We start from the raw sequence: 16726 nt of genomic DNA on the forward strand, positions 1-16726 counted from the left end.
ACAGAGTGAGACTCGGTCTCAAAAAAAAAAAAAAAGAAAAAAGAAATAGAAAAAAATTAGAAGGGGCTAAAGAAAAGGCAGTAAAAGAAGAAAACCAAAAACTAGGAGAGTTAAATGTGAAGAAAACTAAACAAAAGGAAAAACTTCAAGTACAGTAAGATCAGATAATGAACGAATGCTTTTACTCCTCATTTCCCTCTCTTTAACACTAATTCATCATAATCTCCACTACTATCCTCCTCAACATTGCCCACCAACTCTCACAATCAGAGAATAAACAGGTCCTTTTGCACTCCAACCAGATTGGTGACTCACATTTTTCAGAGGACAGTGCTGACGTGCATACCACTCTTGAGAATAAAAGCAGAGTAAGACTCCATTGCCCAAGAAAAGAGAAGTCCACATCATAACATTCCAAATTGGCTTTTTCCGACTATCATTAACAATGAAGTTGAAAGCCACTAAAGACAGAAAGGCAACAAAGAAACATACAGTTATCAGAGGTCAGAAGTTCGAGACCAGCCTGGCCAACACGGTGAAACCCCATCTCTATTAAAAATACAAAAATTAGCCAGGCGTGGTGGTGTGCGCCTGTAATTCCAGCCACTCGGGAGGCTGAGGCAGGAGAATCACTTGAAGCAGAGAGGCAAAGGTTGCAGTGAGCTGAGATCGTACCACTGCTCTCCAGCCTGGGTCATGACAGTGAAACTCTGTCTCAAAAAAAAGAAAGAAAGAAAGAAATACACAGGTATCAAAACATAATTTGTCAGAAGATGAGGGGCTTCAGATATATCTGCTGTTATCATTGCATAATCACAGTGAACAACAACTGTTTATATATTTTTAAATTCTGGTCACTGTTTCTATAAAGAAAAATAAAGCTTCAGTGTTAAAATCAGTAACTTACAAGAAATCAGTGTTTTCAGAACATGTGTATATATATTTCATGGAATTAGAATATTCATATTCCAACTTTTCCCTCTCTACTCACTCAAAAACTTGTCAGTTTTCTAGGGGGTGCATAATCACAATGTTTATGAATAGGAAAGCTGTTTATACAGATAACTTTTATGACCTACCAAATCAGTGTCATCAGTGGTCTTCATGAGGTTACCTAGTTCATTTCTCTACTTCAAAGTGTAAACATCTTGAGACAGAGCTGTGTATAATTATTAAAAGTCAATATTCTGACCATCTGATAAACAAGTACTACCTTAAAATGTTACTACTACTATCTAGTTCTCCTACATTGATTTTATAGTTTCCTTTCTATCTGGTTTTCTTTTTTAGCATAGTACCCAGTACTCACAGCACACCAAGATACTTACTTCCAAAGAACATGAAGAGCACAAAGAGCACGGGATAGAAAAAGCTCAAGCAAACAGCCAAGGCATATTCGTGTACTACAGCAGATACAGCAAAGACAGCCAACATGGCAGCAGATTTGAATCTCTTGGAGAAAAACTAAAGAAAAAGGAAAACATTACGAAGTAATTTTTAAAAATTTAAAGCAAGCATGAATTATATAGGATGTAAAATTATATGCCAAAGGTACCTATTATATTTGTACTTAACTTTCTAAGTCTACTCCTTGGATTAATCCAAATCTATTAAAATAATTACAAATCATATATACTTACAAATACTTATTATTTTTCAAATATGAGTCTATTTTCAAAAGTATCAATAATTTATATTTGTAAGTTATTACAACTGACAAAACATAGTTTTCCTATATAAATGAAACATATTGAATTTCAGTCTTTAGAGTAACACTGTATGGTAGATGGGGCAAGTGTCCTCTCCATTTTTACACATAACAAAACTAAGACTTCAGAAGGAGAAGGGACTTGCCTTATCCATATGTGAAACTACAACTGAATGACAGAATTAGCACTCAAATATTAGTACAATGCTATTTCCACCATAAGATGCTGTCACTAAGCCAAATGGTGCCCTCACTTAATAAAAACTGTAATCCAGATACCAGTATTAATCAACCAGGAGATTCAAGATTACATCTCATCAGTCTAAGTATATTCTGCTCTCAAGAATGTCTGAAAGCCAGGTGTCACTGATTGGAGAGATACAAATCCACACAAAGGTGTTTCTCACTGTAGTGTTTCTCAGCTGGGCGCGGTGGCTCACGCTTGTAACCCCAGCACTCTGGGGAGGCCGAGGTGGGTGGATCACCTGAGGTCGGGAGTTCCAGACGAGCCTGACCAACAACATAGAGAAATGCCATCTCCACTAAAACTACAAAATTAGCTGGGCTGGGTGGTGGGCGCCTGTAATCTCAGCTACTTGGGAGGCTGAGGCAGGAGAATCACTTGAACCCGGGAGGCGGAGGTTGCAGTGAGAACATGCCACTGCACTTCAGCCTGGGCAACAAGAGTGGGGAAAAAAAAAAAGTGTTTCTCCACCTTCAACCAAGAAAAACGAATGAAAAAGACCATAGGGAGATTATTTGTTGGCAATGAGATTCATAAGAAACTATCTAGGCCGGGCGCGGTGGCTCACGCCTGTAATCCCAGCACTTTGGGAGGCCGAGGCGGGCGGATCACGAGGTCAGGAGATCGAGACCATCCTGGCTAACATGGTGAAACCCCATCTCTACTAAAAATACAAAAAACTAGCCGGGCATGGTGGTGGGCACCTGTAGTCCCAGCTACTCGGGAGGCTGAGGCAGGAGAATGGCATGAACCCGGGAGGCGGAGCTTGCAGTGGGCCGAGATCGCGCCACTGCACTCCAGCCTGGGCGACAGAGTGAGACTCCATCTCAAAAAAAAAAAAAAAAAAAAAGAAACTATCTATTATTGGTGGATCATTTCAACTCCAACCTCCATGCATTCTCACTTTGTTACGTAAGATAAAATTCAGAGCAAACGACACAGTATTAGACCTACTACTGTACACAGTGGTTTCTAAGCAGCACCATTCAAAGCAGGTTTCTACATGTAAATTTCTCAAAAGAAAACTGAAAATATACTATCACCCTTTCCTCATGAACAATTAAATATAACTTCTTCCATCTGTATAATACTCACACTTTCTGAAAAAGAATCTCTATTTCTTAAATAACATTAACTTAAATCTTGCTGCTTACCCAGAGAAAGTCCTTGTAAGCATAGTAATATAGCCAGTCATGGACCACCACATTCCAGGTTCTGTAATAGTTAGAGTATGACGTGGAGTTCCACCAATCCTGAGGGAAAAAGTAAAGGTATAAAACTATACACACACACACACACCACCCAAAAGCAACCCCCCCTGACTTTCCCAAAGAACACATGTAACAGAAAAACCAAAGTACACTGTGATAAACTGTTGGTTCATATGCTGATGACAGAAAAATCTTCAAAGGCATTTTGGTTATTAATGTTGAATATGACATGAATTCTCGTACTATGTATGATTTAGTTCCTAGGTTCATACACAACACACAGAACCATTTAAGTCTATGTCCATCTGAACAGCAATCAGTAAGCCCCACCCCCCTTACCTTGCTAGAATGTCATGAGAAAATTCTATGGTCATGAAGACCAGATAGAGTGCTAACACTAGAGAGCTATTTGGTGGTTACCAGAAATGGCAAAATTACCCAAAGAGTGAGACGGTGGTCACCTCAAAGTCCTGGTATCCCTATATATATTTCTTGCTCCCAATTTTAAGATCAGATGAATGAGATCAGCTATCTAAAATCTGCAATCCGCACTTAATGTTTGAGAAAGAAATTGGTAGACTTGGAGTGTTGCCAAAAACAAACCAAACTGAAAGAGAGCTTTAGGTAGGGTTAAAGAATGCTATGAGCCATTCTGACTCTAATTCTAGAGCTTTATTCCAACTTTAGAAGCATAAGGATACTATCTGAAGCAAAATTAATACCTTTCAAAACAAAACAGGGAAAAGTTATTTCCCTCATGAACTGCTCAGCTGTCTTAAATGAATAATTTGCTGAGGTCACTCCTACAGAACTAGATGGTCCATTTCAAATGAATGAACACTCAGGGAAGTCTCATGGTGTGCTCTGAACCAATAGTTTCCTACTGGAATCACCAATATATCCTCGCAGGATCCAGCAGAAACCATGTGCTTATGATAAGGGAGCAGACATTAGAGACAGAAGAAAACACAAGGTTATGCTAGTTATATCTGTAACTGAATTTCAGAGAATATTGGCAAAATTTGTAGAAAAGAAAATTATTTCACAATGTTTGTGTGAAAGGCTGGTGACATTGGCCAACAATGTCGAAATACTTAATAATGAGGAAGACAAAAAAATGTGAAAAGAAAGCTAAGTCTAAGTATATACTACCTTATAGAACATCCTGTCGCCAAAGCGTAACATCTCAGCAAAGGCATTGAGCCAGCAGTGCAAAAAGGCAAAAAAAGTAAGGAAGAGAATCAGCACACCTAAAAATAAGATTAACAATATTAACAGTCTTTCCAAATAGCTCACATGCCAAGCAACTAATTATATCACATCATTTTATTTAGCTGGTATTATTTTGTAAAATATAAGTTATTATTCCAGTTTACCCATTCCAGAGATGATATGCTTTTGGAGTTAATTATCTTAATTTTAAAACAGTAATTTCCTTCAAAGTGGGTTCAACAAATGACGTTACCTAGTCTGGGTTTTTTTTTTTTTTTTTTTTTTTTTGAGACAGAGTCTCACTCTGTCACCCAGGCTGGAGTGCAATGGAGAGATCTCGGCTCACTGCAACCTCCACCTCCAGGGTTCAAGCAATTCTCCTACCTCAGCCTCCCGAGTAGCTGGGATTACAGGCACGTGCCACCACACCCGACTAAGTTTTTGCATTTTTAGTAGAGACAGGGTTTCACCATGTTGACCAGGCTGGTCTCAATCTCCTGACCTCGTGATCCACCCAGCTCAGCCTCCCAAAGTGCTGGGATTACAGGCGTGAGCCACCACGCCCAGCCTACCCAGTTTGTTTTTAAGAAATGCCTAGATATATGGCTTAACCTGGTACCCAAGGCCCTTTAAAAATCTGGCCCCTATGCCCCCGTCTTCAGCAATTGTTTAAAACTGGGGAGAGACTTTGGCCCCTCTCCCCCACAGGACATTTGAAATTCTAGAGACTTTGTTTTTAAGAGACAGGGTCTCACTATGTTGCCCAGGCTGAACTTCAACTCACAGGGCTCAAGTGATCCTCCCACCTTAGCCTCCAGGGTAGCTGGGACTACGGTGCAAGCCACTGCACCAGTGCTGTGACAATTGGAGGAGAGGGAGTTGTGCCACTGGTATCGAGTTGCTAGAGGCCAGGATGCTGCTAAACAGATTATGCCACAATGCAGAAGACTGCCACTCCAAACAAAGAATTAACCAGTCCAAAACGTTAACAGTGACACAGTTAACATAGTGACACAGTAACATTCTAAACATATCTCCAATGATTCTACCCTCTTAAGTGTTGTAAACATCATCCACAACTGGATTTATGCCATTCCAGAATGCTCCACTCCCTTGCATCCATCCCACTACCTAGAATGACCTTTCCACCAATTCTCTGCCAGGCAAATACCTATTTTTCAATACCCAGTATTAAATATTCTCTCTAATACGAAACAAAGGCCATAAGCATTTTGTTTATCCTACTTATGTAGTACATATTACAATATATTGTAAAATATCCATTTATATGTCCACCTCTTTCACTCATTTATTAAAAAATATATATTTATAGAGCATCAACTATGTACCAGACAATATGAGAGAGACTGTGATTGGCTATAAAAGACAATCCTTGATCTCAATAACTTTGCAGCTAGTGAGGAAGACACTCAAGTATGTAACACATATTCTATTTTAGGGACAGATACAGAGTTCATTCAAATAAGTCTTGGGGCCGGTGAGGGAGGGTTACTGTAAGAGGAATGCAAGAGAAGAAAAGAAAGGGAAGGTGATGACACAAAACATTACCAACATTCAATGAGTAAAGGAAAGAGGAAAAGTAAGGGAAACTATAAAAACTCCCAGAGTGTAAAGATAATACATGTCTTGTTCACTTCTGAGTCCTCTGCACCTGGCATAGTACTAGGTACTCATATATCTTTATAATAGACAAAAAAAAAAAAAACACAATAAATAAATTTAAGAAATCAAGGTATGGCCAGAAAGACAGGAGGAAAATAAGAAATAGTGGTAAAAGGTCAGGCATGGTGGCTCAAGCCTGTAACCCCAGCACTTTGAGAGGCTGAGACAGGAGGATAACTTGAGCCCAGGAGTTTGAGAACGGCTTGGGCAACACAGGGAGACCCCGTCTCTCCAAAAAATAAAAACTTAGCCAGGCGTGGTGGCATGCACCTGTAGTCCCAGCTACTGAGGCGAGAGGAGCACTTGAGCCCAAGAGGTCAAGGCTAGTAAGCCATGATCACACCACTGCATTCAGACTGGGTGACAAAGAGAGACCCGGTTTCAAAAAAAGAGCAAGAAAATAGTGACAAGAGAGATTTCAAAATGTGGTCAGCAGCACCCAATGCTTCATGGAGGTCAACTTGGATAAGGGTTAAAGTACGTCTTAATCCATCCACTGGATTAGAATATGGAGGTTACTAGTAATTTCAACAAAGGGCATTTAAGTGGCTTGGTGGAATCAGGAGCAAGATGACAATGAACTGAATAGTGAACAGGAAGACACAGCATGAATGTGGACTGTTCACTGTCAGAGAAGGCACAACTTGAGTGAAAGCCAGAAGATGAAAGACTGACCTGCGACTGGAAGAAGGATACTTCATTTATAAAACAGATGCAAAAGAGGTCAAGATGGGTATAGACGTATAGAAGTTCAGATGAAAAAGTAGGCAAACCAAAGGTGCTCATAGGCAATAGCTTTCTATTTACCTCGTGAATTTATGCATTAATTCACTTGTTAATTACCAAATTAACAAGTACCCACGTTACCTGGCAAGATGGAGTTAAATACACATAGGACCAGAACACGAGCGCTGAAGGGCTCCTGTTTGATATTCCGAAACAAGGGGGCACAAAGTCTTTCAAAGATGTAGTACACATAGAAAAAGCAACCAAAGACCTGGAACATAACAGAGACAGAATTATAATAACGATGGCTTAATAAAATGGAAGGCGATGTTTTTCTCTCCAAAAGAAAGTGCAGATATGACCCTTAAAGTAACGTTCGCATATGTATTCCATTTAACACTAGTATAGAAGACTGCTATAATCCTTCAGAGAGATTACTCAAGCCTAGTTTCTACCATCACTTTTCCTAACCCTTTACCAAATGATATTTTTAAAAGAGCTTACTCTTAGAACCTGTTTTTCCTGCTGCTTAAAACCCGTAACGTGGTCAGGTACAGTGGCTCACTCCTGTAATCCTACCACTTTGGGAGGCTGAGGCAGGTTGATGACTTGAGGTCAGGAGTTCGAAACCAGCCTGGCCAACATGGTGAAACCCTATCTCTACTAAAAATACAAAAATTAGCCAGGCGTGGTGGTAGGCACCTGTAATCCCAGTTACTCAGGAGGCTTATGCAGGAGAATCGCTTGAACTCGGGAGGTGGAGGCTGCAGTGAGCCAAGATTGCATCACTGCACTCCGGCCTAGGTGACAGAGCGGGACTTTGTCTAAAAAAAAAAAAAAAAACCCTTTTAACGAAAGAACTTATTTCATAAATGGGCATTTGATTGAGACAATGATTTAAAATGGGATCTTCCAGGATTAATGATTCTGATGGAGGTGGGAGGAGGAATGGGGAAGAGTCAGACCATACCCACATACATATACACCTCCCCCGAGAAACAGGAAGGGGCAAATTAATGTTTACTGACATTACCAACTAGAATTACTTTATAAAATAATACATTCTTTTTTTTTTTTTTTTTTGAGATGGAGTCTTGCTCTGTTGCCCAGGCTGGAATACAGTGGCGTGATCTCAGCTCACTGTAACCTCCGTATCCCAGGTTCAAGCAATTCTCCTGCCTCAGCCTTCCGAGTAGCTGAGATTACAGGTACGTGCCACCACGTCAGGCTAATTTTTGTATTTTTAGTAGAGATGGGGTTTCACCATGTTGGTCAGGCTGGTCTCAAACTCCTGACCTCGTGATCTGCCCACCTCGGCCGCCCAAAGTGCTGGGATTACAGGCGCGAGTCACTGCGCCTGGCCTAATATATTCTTTTATTAAAGAAAATTACTTCTGATGTTGGCAAAACAAACACCATTTAGTATACTGGAAATAGTTTAAAAGACTGCGTAATGTCAACAGAAAGCATTCTTAGTTCCCAATTAGATTTAGGTAGATTATATTATTATCATAAATATGAATCCCCATCTCCTAATCAACATACCATAGACAGTTACAAAAACTTACCTGTGCAAACTGCATAGCGACATAACCCCATCTTACAGTGGGATTCCTGAAAAAGAAAGAAACAAAAATAAGGTTTCTAAATAAAGTAATTGAACTTGAATAAAGACCCTCACAATTAATGTTTCTTAGTCAGGCGTGGTGGCTCACACCTGTAATCCAAGCACTTTGGAAGGCAGTGACCAGGAGCTCGAGACCAGCCCGGCCAATATGGTGAAACCCCATCTCTACTAAAAATACAACAAAACTAACTGGGCGTGGTGGCGCACACCTGTAATGCCAGCTACTTGGGACACTGAGGCAGGAGAATCACGTGAACCCAGGGGGCAGAGGTTGCAGGGAGCCAACGTAGCACCACTGGGTGCTACGTTGCAGCCTGGGTGACAGAGCAAGACTCCCATCTCAGAAAAAAAAAAATAAAATAAAATAAATAAATTAATGGTTTTACACACAGAACATCATTTATGACCATATGAAATACTTGATTATTCTGTCAAGAATTACTATAACCAAATTAAACTTCTCTACTCACCATTTGAGGCTTCCCAGGTCAGACAGAAAATGAAAACTCATTCTATATTTTCTACGTCCCTATGTTAACTGGCCCCTGTTTATCTATCCTACCTCACTCATGCCACACTTTTGGTGCTTACCACATTTCTGCTTCATAGTACCATTACCTGGGATAGCTGTCACGGTAGATAAGGGTAGGAGCAAATAAGAAGTACAAATATTGGTTGACTGTAGGTATTGGAACAGTGCCTAGAAAAGGCAAACTATAGTTAGATCAGAGGTTCTTTGATTTTTCACAGCAAAAATAAAGGGGGGGATACAAGGAAGCACATAACAGGGAATAATAAAATGACTTATCAGCTCATGTTCTTTTTTCCTGACCTCTAAAATGACTTCTTATTCTTGCACGAATTGAATTATTACCAATCTCTTTAAACCAAGTTATTCCTGTGACTGAGATAACTTCTAGAGTGTGAAGCAACAATGTGCAAAGAATAGGCAGGCACAGGTGTAATGAGGCTATTAACATTCCATAAAAATAATGCAAAGTTACAAAAGATAATCAATTTTTTTAAAATTGTAGGTCCAAGGGCAAAGCAGGAATAGTCAGGAAACAATGAAGTAGTCCTCAAAATCAATATGGATCATATATATTTGAAATAAAACACAATCTCTGCAATATATGATGTGACACTCCAGCAAACAACAAAGGGTGAAATATCCAGTCAATAATCCTTTAAACTAATGAAATTACACAAACAAAAGAAAAGAGAGAGAGGAAGGAAGAAAGGAAGGAAGGGAGGGAGGGAGGAAAGAAGGCAGGGAGGAAGGAAGGAAAGAAGGCAGGGAGGAAGGAAGGAAGAAAAGAAGGAAAGAAGGGAAGGGAATGGGATGGGGGGAGGGGAGGAAGAAAGAATGTACAAAAGAAATTACATACTTGATTTCTCCTTAGCTGAATTTAGTACCCGAGGCACGTTCTCTCTGACAAATGAGTGGGCCTTCATTACAAAACGAATCTACAAAAGCAGGAGGAAAAAGATGTCTGTTCAAAGAAAGTCTCCTGCAAGTGTCCTTTCCATTAGTCAAACACATTACAGATAGCCAATAAAGTCAGAAAATCCTGATGAGTGTAGAAACAAATCAAAATAAAACCTTTATTTAGATAGAAATAGTTACATGACAAAACAATGAATCTGACATTTCAAAAGTGAAGTTTTTAATTACGAAAATATTTTATAATTTAAATGACTTTTACAAAAAGTATTCAGGAACAAAATCTTGATGCATCAAAAATAGTTCAATGTGGCCAAGCCCAGTGGCTCACACCTGTAAACCCAGCACTTTGGGAGGCCACAGCAGGCAGATCATGAGGTCAGGAGTTTGAGACCAGCCTAGCCAATATGGTGAAACCCTGTCTCTACTAAAAATACAAAAATTAGCCAGGTGTGGTGGCAGGCGCCTGTAGTCCCAGCCACTTGGGAGGCTGAGGCTGAAAAATCGCTTGAACCTGGGAGGCGGGGGTTGCAGTGAGCCGAGATCGTGCCACTGCACTCCAGCCTGGGTGACACAGCGAGATGCTGTCCCCAAAAAAAAAAAAAAAAAGTTCAACGTAATTTATTTTATTTATCAAAATTCAGAGAACATGGAAGCTAGAATGAAACTTAAGAGGTGAGAAGATTCTAGTTTAACAATTTTATAGATAATGGCAAAAGGAACAATACATGAAAATTTATCCAAGCTGATACAGCTAAAAATAATAGTATCAGTATGTCATCATCATTATTATTATTTTAGCTGAGAACAGCATCGCCCTGGGTAACACTTAAAGCCTTACCTGCTCGAATATAATGATGAACCGGGAGGCTGGTGGCAGTGTATATGCTAACACAACGTATGTTGGTCCAAAACCTAGAATTCCAATCTGGAAGACCATGAAAAGAAAGCCATGGAAGAGAGAATTGATCAGCGGATGAGAACTCTTGCTATAGCCAGTGGCCCAATGTTGAAACAGAAAATAGGGAACTGAAAATGTAGACAGGAACATGATCCACCAGGTCCAAACAACGGTAGGAAATTTGCCAAAAGCATAGGACAGGAGGCTGAACTCAAGCACCAGCCTGGGGAGAAAAGGTACAGAAAAAGAACATAGAGGTGAATTTTTAATATACACTGAGTTCACAGAATTTAAAACTTTCAAACACCAAACTTTCAACCTTATGAAACACCACAACATTAATACGCTGAAGTCATGGATGTAATAGTTCTGCTAGTTAGAGATCTGCTTCTAACCATCTGCTTTACAATATATATATCAACAATATATGTTCTTTAGAAACAAGTTTTCTAAAAGTCCTAAGATAAATACAGTCTTCAAACTTAAGATATCTAAGATAATTGGACTTTGAACTTCTGAAAGATTAGATTCTCACATTAATTTTTAAACTCTAAAATATCCTATGGAAAATATTCAAAGAGCAATCATTCTTATATACAAAAGATGATTTTTCAGAAGAAATATGTACAATTTAAAAAATCTGTTAATACACTATACCATTATCTCCAAATTTAATTTTCAAAAAAAGTACATAATTCAATCCATGATTACCACACACAAATTTTAAGCTACAATTTGAGTTTTGAAATTTTATTTTGAGATCGGGTCTCCTTTGTCACCCAGGCTGGAGTGCAGTGGCACAAACACAGTTCCACTGCAGCCTCAACCTCCCTGGCTCAAGTGATCCTCCCATCTCATCCTCCTGAGTAGCTGGAACTACCAATGTGTGCCACCATGCCTGGCTAATTTTTAAATTTTTTGCAGAGATGTTGCCCAGGCTGGTCTCGAACTCCTGAGCTCAAGTGATCCTCCTGCCTTGGCCTCCCAAAGTGCTGAGATTACAGGCATGAGCAATCATGCCTGGCCTACAATTTGACTTTCACATTAAAAAGAAATATCAAATTTTTCAACCTTCAATTTCAATAAGCTACTTGTTTTAAGTAACCATCTTAAACAAAGACAATCAAAAAGTTAATCAATCATATACAGTTATCCCTCCCTATATATAGGGGACTGGTTCCAGGACAGTGTGCAGACACCAAAATCTATGCAAATTCAAGTCCCACAGTTGGCCCCGTGGAACCCACAGATATGAAAAATCTGCCATTTTTATATGTGTGTTTCACATCCTGGAATACTCTAGATCCCAATCTGCCTTTGCTTGCAGATGTAGAACCCATGGATACAGAGTGCTAAACATATTGATTGAAAAAATTCCAGCCAGATGTGGCGGCTCACGCCTGTAATCCCAGCACTTTGGGAGGCTGAGGCGGGCGATCACCTGAGGTAGGGAGTTCGGGACTAGCCTGACCGACATGGAGAAACCCCGTCTCTACTAAAAAAAAAAACAAACAGAAAATGCGCCGGGCGTGGTGGTGCATGACTGTAATCCCAGCTACTCGGGAGGCTGAGGCAGGAGAATCGCTTGAACCCAGGGGGCAGAGGTTGTGGTGAGCCGAGATGGCGCCATTGCACTCCAGCCTGGGCAACAAGAGTGAGACTCCATCTCAAAAATAAAAACAAAGAAAAGAAAAGAAAAAGCAAAACTGCCGCGTATAAGTGGACATGCACAGTTCAAACCCATGTTGTTCATAAGTCAACTGTGTACAAAGTTCTCCCATTTGGGAAAACTACCTAGAAACTACTGATTATGGTCTATTCAAATAAACCATTTTGAAAATAAAAGTAATGAAACTTCTAATTTCTCATCAGTTAAACTTTTCAGGGCAGAGGAATATCACCCTCAAATCTGCTGCTTTAGGATTTCCTGAAGCAATTTAATCAATTTACCAAAATTTAGTGAAAACCCCTAACTTCTCATGCATCAACTAGCCAGCCATCTTTTTTGTTATCTTACCTTCCTTCATCAATGTAATCTACTACAAGTGTGCTCAGGATAAAGAGAATGAGGAGGGCAATAAACATGTGATATATTGTTCTGATGTGGTCCACTTCAAGCAGCTCACTGTAAATGTAGTTCAAACAAAACAAGTTAATAATCTATATTCAAATTTAAAACACCATATAGTAAAGTCTTTTCTTAAAGCAGTTAACTTAAAGCCATTGAGAAGGTGCTTAATCCACTCTCCAAAAACATCTCAAAAAAGAATGGTCTACATTCTTTAAAACCTACCAGAAATAGATGTTTTCTAAGTAAACAAAGGCCATTCACTAGAAACAGGAAACAAACTATTTCAAATGCTAAGAATTTTTTTAATCCTATGCATACATTCTACTCCCTAAATTTAATATATATTAAGTACTATCTGTTTCCAAAATGTTAAAATTGACATGAATTTCTATAACGTTGATCATGATGATGATGATGATAACCAACTACTACCCTACACGTCTATAAAACTCAACCATTTGGCCGGGCGCGGTGGCTCAAGCCTGTAATCCCAGCACTTTGGGAGGCCGAGACGGGTGGATCACGAGGTCAGGAGATCGAGACCATCCTGGCTAACACGGTGAAACCCCGTCTCTACTAAAAAATACAAAAAACTAGCCGGGTGAGGTGGCGGGCGCCTGTAGTCCCAGCTACTCGGGAGGCTGAGGCAGGAGAATGGCGTAAACCCGGGAGGCAGAGCTTGCAGTGAGCCGAGATCCGGCCACTGCACTCCAGCCTGGGCGACACAGCGAGACTCCGTCTCAAAAAAAAAAAAAAAAAAAAAAAAAAAAAACAAACCTCAACCATTTACAAAGATTTTACCTTCTCCTCATTGACTTTTGTATTTAAGACTGGTCTAATTTTCTTTTAGAATGTAACAATAATGTAGATGACTTTTCCTAAATAAATCTTTTATATCTGACTAAAACAGGTTTTTTAACTTGTTTTAACTTGTTTCTGGAATGATAATGCTAACCTTCTAAATGCTTTTAGTAATCTAATATACTACTACTCAATCTCTGGACTAAGAATCTTCATAGTCTAAAAAAAACTCATCTGAGCCACAGAAAGTATGTTCTATTTCCTTGGTTAAATTTTTTTTTTTTTAGTTAATGTGTAATTTTGTTTATTTTTCATGTATAAATTCTATCACTAAAATCCTAATTATAATGTTTAAAATAAATTTTCTTTTCCCTTTTATGTGAAAAACCTGCGTTTTCCCCCAGATGTAAATTTTAAAAGATTAATTCCTTCAAACTACAGTGTGACAGAACACTGAACACTATACATTACATGCTTAGAAAACACTAAACAGCACATTACATGCTTAGAAAACAGGCCTTCTTATCTAGGGGAAGTAGTAAACATCAATTTGACTCACAGAAAGTAACTTTTGAGAAGCATAAGATGTCTTTTTAAAGAAAAGTACACTTCTTTTTTTATTGAGACAGTCTTGCTCTGTCACCCAGGCTGGAGTTGCTGGGTGTTGCACCTGTCGCTCAGTCTGGAGTGCAGTGGCACAATCTCGGCCCACTGCAATCTCCATCTTCCTGGGCTCAAGCGATCCTCCTGTCTCAGACTCCTGAGTAGCTGGGATTACAGGTATGCACCACCAAGCCTGGCTAATTTTCTGTATTTTTTGTAGAGAGAGTCTTGCCATGCTGCCCAAACTGGTCTTTGGCAAACTCCCGGACTCAAGCAATCTGCCTGCCTCAGCCTCCCAAAATGCTAGGATTATAGGTGTGAGTCACAGTGCCAAGCCCAGATAACCATTCGTATCCCTAACTCCTCTTTCGAAACTAGACACAGAACCAGAAGATCAGAAAGGAGCAAGAGAGAACATACAACAAAAAACCCACTAATGATTTATACAGATACAGAACAAACTCATTACATATCCATATACTAAGCAATGATTCTGTAAGAATAGCTTTTTTAAAAAATTCAAACATATTTAATTAAAAACAACTAAAAATACTCACTCTAAGAGAGATCGCCTTGCAATAAAAATCTTTCCTTGTTCTGGAGGTGCTCTCAAATCCCTGAGAAGAGGGAAAATTAAAACAAGATATAAGTACTTCAAGTATTATAAGAAATCTAATCCCACAGACAAGAGAATATACCAATAACACCATCTAACATTAATTGACCAATGACCTTTTCACTACTAGGATTACAGGTGCCTGCCACCATGCCCGGCTAAAACAGATCCAAATTTTGTTACAGTTTTTATGTATGTTATTTCATTTACTCCCTCTGAACCATGCTGTGAGGTAGGTACATACACAACTCTTAAGAACGGAAAGTTCGCCACCCCCAGCCCCTATGGACTTTGGCAATCACTTTTCCTTCTTGTAGAGAATGGAAAGGTCGCCACACCCAGCCCCCGTGGACTTTGGCAATCACTTTTCCTTCTTGTAGAGATCCCCTGAGGTCACAGACAGGCCTCCAAGCACCCTCTACTCCAGGTCATATATACTGTTATTGATCTGTCCTCTGAAACTGCACTGATGTTAACATACCCTTCCTGATATTAAAGTACTTCCAGCAACTCCCAGCAGCCTTCTGACCTTAAAGGTTGTTGCAGTTACTAAAAACTCCCATTTTAACATCTTGCTCATCTTCTTTAGGGCTTTTGGTACTACCACCAGCACTTAACTATAATTGGTCAAAACTATTCTCCAGAACATGAGTCTATGCCTCCGAACAGGGGCATAACACTGAGAAGAGCATGGAATGGCAAGTTAACACATATTAGCCTTTGATAGCCTTCACTTGATTATTCTGGATGAACCATCAATTAGAAAAGCATATACTAATGCCACTGTACTTTATCACAAGTATTGTATACAGTGCAATAGAGAGGCACACAGTGATATGGTTTTTTTTTCTTTTTTTTTGAGTCAGTCTCACTCTGTTGCCCAGGCTGAAGTGCACTGGTATGATCTCAGCTCACTGCAACCTCCTTCCCACAGGTTGGAGTGATTCTCCTGCCTCAGCCTCCCGAGTAGCTGGGATTATAGGCACTTGCCATGGCACCCAGCTAATTTTTGTATTTTTAGTAGAGACACGGTTTCATTATCTTGGCCAGGCTGATCTTGAACTCCCGACCTCGTGGTCCACCTGCCTTGGCCTCCCAAAGTGCTGGGATTACAGGCATGAGCCACCGTGCCCAGTCATGATATGATTAAGAGCAAGGACTCTAGAGCCAGACTCTAGGTTCAAATCCCTGCTCTGTAATTTTGGACATTTAATTAAGTACTCTGTGCTTTAGTTTCCTAATCTGTAACATGTGGATAGTTACAGTTATCTGTCTCATAGGACCACTGTTTGGTTTAAATAAATTCATGATGTAGAACACTCAGCAAGCGTTGGCTATCTTGTTTTATTAGTCAGTCTGGGTTTTTTTTGTTTGTTTTTTTTTTTGGAGACAGGGTCTCTCTCGCTGAGGCTGGAGTGCAGTGGCGCGATCTTGGCTCACTACAACCTCTGCCTCCCAGGTTCAAGCGATTCTCATGCCTCAGTCTCCTGAGTAGCTAGGACGACAGGCGTGCATCACCACGTCCAGTAATTGTTGTATTTTTTGGTAGAGACAGGGTTTCACCATGTTGGCCAGCCTGGTCTCAAACTACTGACCTCAAGTGATCCACCCACCTTGCCCTCCCAAAGTGCTGAGATTACGGGTGTGAGCCACTACGTCTGACCTTATTAGTCAGTGTGTGGTTTTTTTTTTTTTTTTTTTTTTTTTTGGAGACAGACTCTCTGGAGTGCAGTGGCACAATCTCTGCTCACTGCAACCTCCGCCACCTGGGTTCAAGTGATCCTCATGCCTCAGCCTCCCGAGTAGCAGCAATTACAGGCGCCCGTCACCACGCCTGGCTAATTTTTGTATTTTTAGTAGAGACAAATGGTTAAATAAC

At 39.9% G+C, this 16726-nt stretch overlaps 1 protein-coding gene across 1 annotated transcript in view; it reads right to left on the reverse strand.

The window, feature by feature from the left end:
* Positions 1-16726, reverse strand: part of SOAT1 (sterol O-acyltransferase 1) — a 68729-nt gene that overhangs the window by 7724 nt on the left and 44279 nt on the right. Inside the window, exons 5-15 of the mRNA XM_050766326.1 lie at positions 14789-14848; positions 12774-12881; positions 10697-10979; positions 9800-9878; positions 9030-9111; positions 8353-8398; positions 6926-7055; positions 4316-4413; positions 3107-3205; positions 1329-1464; positions 316-461 (exon numbers count right to left, since the gene is read on the reverse strand). Of these exons, the coding sequence (XP_050622283.1) occupies positions 316-461; positions 1329-1464; positions 3107-3205; positions 4316-4413; positions 6926-7055; positions 8353-8398; positions 9030-9111; positions 9800-9878; positions 10697-10979; positions 12774-12881; positions 14789-14848 (1267 nt within the window). The remainder of the gene's footprint in view (positions 1-315; positions 462-1328; positions 1465-3106; positions 3206-4315; positions 4414-6925; positions 7056-8352; positions 8399-9029; positions 9112-9799; positions 9879-10696; positions 10980-12773; positions 12882-14788; positions 14849-16726) is intronic.

The sequence above is a fragment of the Macaca thibetana genome, chromosome 1 (genome assembly GCF_024542745.1).
Source record: "Macaca thibetana thibetana isolate TM-01 chromosome 1, ASM2454274v1, whole genome shotgun sequence".
NCBI lineage: Eukaryota > Metazoa > Chordata > Mammalia > Primates > Cercopithecidae > Macaca > Macaca thibetana.